The 7,778-nt window shown below is 52.9% G+C and overlaps 1 protein-coding gene across 3 annotated transcripts in view; it reads left to right on the top strand.

The window, feature by feature from the left end:
• The window catches only part of MYT1L (myelin transcription factor 1-like), a 536,085-nt gene that overhangs the window by 520,602 nt on the left and 7,705 nt on the right, over positions 1-7,778 (top strand). For all 3 annotated transcript variants that reach the window (XM_011960959.1, XM_011960961.1, XM_011960960.1), the window contains exon 23: positions 2,845-2,948. In XM_011960959.1, the coding sequence (XP_011816349.1) occupies positions 2,845-2,948 (104 nt within the window). The remainder of the gene's footprint in view (positions 1-2,844; positions 2,949-7,778) is intronic.

The raw sequence follows: 7,778 nt of genomic DNA on the forward strand, positions 1-7,778 counted from the left end.
CCGGGACCACGCTATGCTAATTTGAGTAGGAATCTTCCGGGACCACGCTATGCTAATTTGAGTAGGAATGTTTTTGCTTGTTTGGTTTGGTGTCCAATGGGTGGATTTTCTGGCTCTGAGATGCTGCTTTTCAGCTGGGGCCCTCCCTGCTCGGGCCAGTTTTTTTATAATGGCAGTTTCTTCCTGAGGGCTCACAGGCCAACTGGTGGAATGTATTATAAAACCCTGTTTGTGGCTGGGCGCAGTGGCTCACGCCTGTAATCCCAGCACTTTGGGAGGCTGAGGCAGGCAGATCACCTGAGGTCAGGAGTTCGAGACCAGCCTGGCCAACGCGGTGAAACCCCATCTCTACTAAAAATACCAAAAATTAGCCAGGTGTAGTGGCAGGTGCCTGTGATCCCAACTACTCAGGAGGCTGAGACAGGAGAATTGCTTGAATCCGAGAGGTGGAGGCCAAGGTCACACCATTGCACTCCAGCCTGGGTAACAAGAGCAAACTCCATCTCAAAACAAACAAACAACAACAACAAAATTCTAGTTTCAGCCTAACCATCCACAAAGTGAGGCTCAGCTCAGAGGCCCCAGCAACCCCAGGGACTGCTTCCTGGGCCAGTGACTGCCCTGCTGCAGGGGGAAGGGGAATTCCCACCCAACCCAGAGCTCTCCTCTCCCTGAGGGGACTTCACACGTGCCTGGGGGGCTCGTAGGCTGTCCCAGGGATGTGGCTGTGGACAGCTCCGCAGAATTAGTTTGCAGGCCCTCCTCTTCCACATTCCCTCCTCCTCCAGAACCTTATGGGCCAGGAATGTCTCTGTGACCTGCCAGTTCTTCCTGGCACCATTTCCCCGTCTGCCTCCTCCGCCTGACAAAGGAATGGCATGCTGTATGGAGCCGCATGGGCAGCCCCAGGACTGAGACGTTCCCAGGCTCCCACAAAGGGCTGTTGGTGACCACTTGGGCCTGAGGGTGGTCCCCCAGGACAGAGCAGAGCTATGGAAGTAATATCCACCCATCCGTCACTCCCAGAACAAAATTAGAGATGAAAGGTTGTCATGGGACCCGGGTCAAGACTTTTGTTTGGATTTAAAATGACACTGACTTCTGTCAGAACAGTTGACCTGATCTGGCAGATCAGTTAGATAACCAAGCGTGATAGGCCAGTTAGTTTGACATTTCTTATAAATTCTTCAAACTAAACATCGCAGTCCAAGGTTTTTGATGGAAATATATTGAAAGGCCTCTGCAAGATGGGATCCCTAGGAACGTGCTTGAGAAATTTGCCCGTGACGGCTGTGGAGGGTGGAAGCGTCACCAGGTCACGTTCTGAGGGCCTCCTTCACACGGAGATGTTCTAGAGGCATTTGGATACTTGCAGTTTAACAGAAGCTTGTGGGGAATGCTTCCTAAATGACACATTCATTCATAATTTAGTTGCTTTATGAATTGGGATTTTTTTGCGTTGGGTATTTTTATCTTGGGGGTATAAATTTTTTTTTTTTCATTTCACTAAAAGCAGCATCTAAGGCCCAATCCCACTGATCCGTCACTTTCTCTTACTCTCATCTTTCTGACGTCTTGGTAGAGAGGAGCCTCCACCTCTGTCCTGCTGATGTCAGCAGGGGTTTGGGGTGCTCTCAGGCCTCGGACTCTGGTTGATTGCACCCCTTCTTCCCTTCTGTCTGCAAAGCTTGAAAATAGCATCTACCCACTGGGAGCCTCCTAGGAGGCCTGGATATGTTTTCCATTAGTTTTGAGTAAAGATCCATTGTGGTGCTGTGTGACCAATGAGAACGGCAATCTCAAATCCTGAATTTTCTAGGGTGATTGTGTTTGCCAAACTCCTGCTCTCCTTCTGTGTACACCCAATTGTGTGAGGTCAAGTGGTCACAAATAGAGAGGAATCTCCATCTCTTTGGCATTGGCAGTGTAATGTTGCCAGTAACCAGACACAGCCAGTCAGGGAAGCAGGTGTCCAGAATGTCCTTTGTAAATACGGGCACCTGGGCCCTGTGCCCAGCTGTGCCAGGACTGATCCATGTGCCCTGTGGACCTCGGCAGAGCAGCAGTCACCCACCAGGGACACTCAGATGGTCAGGTACACACCTGGCTGAGGTTGTCATTCTGGCAGAGTTTACAAATTGGGAATTCTGTTAGTTAATATATATTTTTTTAATCATTCAGAATGAGATTATTCGCTAAATGTCGCATATTCAGAGAGCCCTTTTGTGGCTGTCTCCCTCCAGCCAGTCCCCATGTCCCTCTCCCACTTCCCACAGCTTCCTGTTGGTGGATAAGGTGAGGTCATCCTTAGCATTTGCTGGACTTCATTTGTGGTTACATGTCTGTTGCCCATTTTCCGACCCAGAACCTAAGCTGAGTGAAGAGGACCTGGCCTTGTTGGTGAATGTGCCTGCAGAGCCTGGCTCCAAGCCTCGAGTGTTTGCAGAATGTCTGATGCAGAGAGCGAGTTGGGAGAGAGAACAAAAGCAGGCGAAAATAGGCCAGGCTCAGCAAATCAGCACCCAGGACCAGGTGGTTTTTGCCTCGTGTCCCAGGGATATATCTAAGACCCAGGTTAACTGTCCCAGGGAGCTCAACCCTCAAAGTGCCTGGGAATCTTCTGTGTGCCTCGATTGTTTTTGTGGGGGGACTTAGGTGGGGAAGGGGCAGTGGTAGGGAATAGAAAGACTCAAGATTATGATGATTTTTTCCTTTCTAATTCAAGAGTCTATTTTCCAAGCAAATTCAATTACGAATATAAAAGGAACAAAGAAAACTCCCAAAATTTTAACTCTAATATTTTTGTATATAATAGTTTTAACATACTAATATTCATTATTACAGGTATAGAAAATGATGAAGAAATCAAACAGTTAGATGAAGAAATCAAGGAGCTAAATGAATCCAATTCCCAGATGGAAGCCGATATGATTAAACTCAGAACTCAGGTAACAGTTTTTGAAGCCCTCAATTTTAGCTCTAACACGTGCTATTATACCAGAGACACATGGCATGAAATCGGCTTTTAGGAGAGCTGTCGTTTCCGCTTTCTTTGCTCTTTTACTTCCTTTATTTTTCCACCTTATGATCTTGATCTTCCATAGATACCATTCCATGGCAGTGTTTGCTGTAGCAGGGGCCATGGTTCTCTCGTTTTCAGTCTGCATGTGTGTTTGTGTTTTTTAATAAAGTGCATTTGCGAATAGGCATTTTCAGAGGATCACCTGTTCCTGCAAACAATGAGGGTTTTCCTTCCAAGATACTTCAGGTTCTTGTGTTATTTAATCACTATATTAAATGGATAGCGACAGCCGAGGTTCCCAGAATTTAAAACAAGGAGTGCCTGCCACATAGGACTCCTGGGTGTCTGGGGTTTGGGGAAGCAGCCCCAGTGACTTGCGGCTGCAGAGCCTGGGGTTGGGAAGAGAGAGCAGTGGCAGCTGGCAGAGCAGCTGTGGTCACTTAACCCCCTCCGTGCCCACAAGCAGCCCACAGGATAAACATCCTCAGCCTCATCTTAAACATACAGCTTCTAAGACGGAGAGGCAGCTTCCTCAGCCAAGCCGAGGCCACAGAGGCCAGGCTGGACCCTGTCTGACCGTGAGCCTTGTGCCTGGCATCCCCCACCTTGCTGCGTTAGGGTCCCAGTCGCCTAAGTACACTCTGGGAGTGGAATTTATTTGCTGACCACCCGACCCTCAGGGTGAGCACCATTGCCCACAGGGTGAGCAGAGGTGTCCTGTCTTCTTAGAAATGAGGTCTCCATTCCGGCCCCTCCCCAGCAGGCCGTGATGTGATGAGGTTCTCAGAGGATGCTGACCAGCCTCCAGGAAGCTTGCTCAGTTTGCTGGGAATGAGCCCAAGGACTGGATGGAAATGAGGATGGTGATGCCACCGGCCACCTATGTGATGATGCTGTCCTCCTAACAAACTCGGAGGGGCTCCCTTATTATCCCCCCTCTGTAAATGAAGAGGCTGAGGCTGGGGAAGGTTGAGGGCCTTTCCCGTGGTCAGCGAGGTGTGGTCAATGGCTCTGCTCTGCTCAATAGGTGGTTTTCAGCCACTGGACACAGCTTTCCCAAGGATGGAGACATCCTCTGGGGCTGGGGCCCCACCAAGCAACCGAAAGGGAGTTCCAGGTCCCCCTGTGGGTACCAAGGATGAGGCCAAGGGCAGGAACTCCCCACAAGGCCGTGTGGCTGCTGTCTGGGCATTTTGATGCCAACCTACTTCCCCAGAGGGCATCACTGCCTTGATCTCACCAACCTGGTGGCCCCAGGGGCTGTGTTCAGGCCTTCCTAGAATCTCACATTGGCCTGGCTGGGGCTCACCCAACACAGGTTGGAATTTCCCTTAAGACTTACCTGAATGTTGGGCTTGGGGAATAGAGTAACAGCCTGTGGCATTTCTCAGCCCTGGGACCAGCCGAGGCCACGGAGGCGGCGTCTTAGACTGTATATAGGAGACTCCATGGCTACCGGAGCAGCCACGAGCTGCTACTTCTGGGAGAGAGTAGGAGGTGACCTGGTCAGCAAAGATTGTTTAACTGGGACAGACCAATTCACCCTTGAGTATTACTCCGTTCTCACACTGCTAATAAATACCTGAGACTGGGTAGTTTGCAAAGGAAATGGGTTTAATGGACTCGCAGTTGTATTCTGTTTGTGAGGGCGACAAGCCGAAAATCTTAATTTATTTCCTCCTTTGAATGGCACCTTTTGGGGCACTCTGTGATGAGGCAGAATGTCCTTGTCTGTCCAGGGTGTTGTAGGTGGTCTACGGGGCAACCCAGTGCCAGCAGGATGCCCTTCAGGAAGGGGGTTCTTGTCTACTGGGCAACCCAGTGCCAGCAGGATGCCCTTCAGGAAGGGGGTTCTTATCTACGGGGCAACCCAGTGCCAGCCGGACGCCCTTCAGGAAGGGGGTTCTTGTCTACTGGGCAACCCAGTGCCAGCCGGACGCCCTTCAGGAAGGGGGTTCTTGTCTACGGGGCAACCCAGTGCCAGCCGGATGCCCTTCAGGAAGGGGGTTCTTGTGTACGGGGCAACCCAGTGCCAGCAGGATGCCCTTCAGGAAGGGGGTTCTTGTCTACGGGGCAACCCAGTGCCAGCAGGACGCCCTTCAGGAAGGGGGTTCTTCCCACTTTCCAAAACCCCTCCCTCCGCAGTGAAGGCCGGCTGCTCCGTGACCGTCCATGAGGGACAGACGGCAGCTCTGACGCCAGCTGTGGATGAAGCACTGGGGCTGGGGCTCAGCCTGGGGCTGAGTAGGCTTAGAGGTCATGCCGCCGGGGTCTGCGCCCTAGGAAACAGCACGTGTGCCTGCGAAGGCTGCTTAGAGTAGGAATCTCAGGTACTCTCTGCACCTGCACGGGCGTGGCCTCCCCCTCAGGAAGCACTCAGGTTTGTGTCCCTTCTCACTGGTTCCTTTGTGCCTTTCTTTATCTCTGAGATGAGTAGTTGCTCCTAACAGCATGTATTTGGACCTGATGTCAAAAATGAATGTGAAGAGTTCACATGTATTCTCACTGACTCGGCTGATGAGAGAGGTGACTTCCCAGATGTGCCCAGGGATGGACCTTCCTCTATTCTAGAAGAGACGGGAATGTGCTGAGCCAGAGTCCCCCAGCTCTGCAGCTCTCAGGGTCGGATGATGAGTCCAGTCCAGAAGTTGTTTTGTGAGCACCAGGCCTGAGCTCAGAGACAGGCAGCTGCTGACGCTGGCAGCTTAGAGCCTGATACTCCTTAAACGGGTTAGACCTGGGGAAAAACTTAACCAGAAAACAATGTGCGCCCACAGCCAGGAGCCCTCGTGCTGTCTGTGCCTCGGCCACTGCCCGGGAAGTATGGAGGAGGAACATGGGGCAGGCCAGCTCTCCAGGGCATAAAGCGGCCCTGCCTGACGGCCTTGGCCTCCCTGCAGTAGCCTTCACGCCCCTTGCATTTTCCTTTAGAAGGTCCTGACTTTCCCATGCCTCTCAGGCCCTCACACCCTCAGGGAGCGTGGCCAGGAAGGGGAACAGGCCCAAATCCCGTGGTTTCTTGTCCACTCTGACCCAAGAGAAAGGCAGGTTTCTCCCACTGCCCCATGACACGTTCAAGACACACTGACACGGGGATGCAGGCCTGTGTGCAGAGCCCATGCCAGAGACGACACAGGGGCTGCAGGCTGGCCCAAGCCCAAGCCATGAGATAGATGAGAAGTGGATGCCCATGGCCCGATGTTCTCTCTGGAATGGGAACAGAGGGAGGAACGGGAGAGTCAGTGCTCAGGCCTGCAGCCCGGTGATGAGGGTCCTGCACAGGGAGGGGTCTAGGCTTTAATCTGGTAAAGAACAGATCCAAGAGAAGGAAAAAGGAAACTCCGTCCAAACCTTTAAATTTCAAACCTGTGCCGGACGGGGAAGACCGCCGCGCCTGTGCCGGATGGGGGAGACCGCTGCACCTGTGCGGGATGGGGGAGACCCTCGCGACTGGGCCGGATGCTGCAGAAACCGCCACACCTGTCCTGTGCCGGATGGTGGGGAGACCTCATCGCCTGTGCCGGATAAGGGGGAGACCCCCGCGCCTGTGCCAGATGGAAGTAGACCGCAGCGCCTCTGCCAGATAAGGGGGAGACCCCCGCGCCTGTGCCGGATGCGGGAAAGGCCGCCCCTGCCACTCTCTGCGGAAGGGGTTTTGTGTTACATCTCAAGCCCAGGAGTGTTCTTACTAAAACTTGGAAAGGTTTTTTTCACTGTTCAGTTGTAAGAATTCAAATTAGGACAAACCCAATTTTATTTCATTGAGAAGATGAGTTTTCCAATTTGAAATGTGTTTAAACACCATTTGGGGTCCAATTAGTGCGACCAAATACAATTCGTATGTGGCTGAAAAATCCATTCTTATGCTTGACAGCTTGAAGAGGGTCTCAGGGACTTGGCCTCGCACAAACGCAATCAGAAGTCCTGACACCGGCCGGGCGCGGTGGCTCTCGCCTGTAATCCCAGCACTTTGGGAGGCTGAGGCGGGCAGATCACGAGGTCAGGAGAGCAAGACCATCCTGGCTAACACGGTGAAACCCCGTCTCTACTAAAAATACAAAAAAAAAAAAAAAATTAGTTGGGCGTGGTGGCGGGCGCCTGTAGTCCCAGCTACTCAGGAGGCTGAGGCAGGAGAATGGCGTGAACCCGATCAGGCTTCCTCCCGGGGTGGCCCAGCACCAGCAGAATGGCCGAGGTGCCTGTGGGATCTGCTGTTTCCCCAACTCCATTCAACTGGATTCAGTGTGACCTCAGCTTCAGGGTCTGGGGCACCCACGCTGGGCACACCCGAGCCTTGGTTCTGGATTCCAAGATTCCCCAGACACATCTCATCTGATTCAACTCAGTTCACACCAGACCCCAGAGCAGAGACAAGAAAAGCTTGCCCTCGGCCCCAGGGGACACCCAGAAGTTGCTTGTTATCAGAATCCGGAAAAAAAGCGGACTGCTACTGAGGAAGAGAGAGCAGGGGACTCAAGTGCTGGGCGCGGCCCAGGCAAGCGGTGTTTGTGTGACCTACATGAGTGCTGAGGGCCTGAGTTCGAGACCCCGCCGTGGGGGCCTGGAGCAAGGAGACCGAGGAGAGATGGTGGGAGTCCTGCAGACACGGGAGGTGGAGAAGGAAAAGGAGCACTCCCGGCACGGGAAACAGCAGGAGCGGAAGGAGGATGGCTCAGAGCTGGCTGGGAGGCTGGGGTGCTGTCCCCCATGGCCTGGGAGCTGGCTGGGAGGCTGGGATGCTGTCCCCCATGGCCTG

The sequence above is a fragment of the Colobus angolensis genome, unplaced genomic scaffold (assembly GCF_000951035.1).
Source record: "Colobus angolensis palliatus isolate OR3802 unplaced genomic scaffold, Cang.pa_1.0 Scaffold53, whole genome shotgun sequence".
Classification (NCBI taxonomy): Eukaryota; Metazoa; Chordata; class Mammalia; order Primates; family Cercopithecidae; genus Colobus; species Colobus angolensis.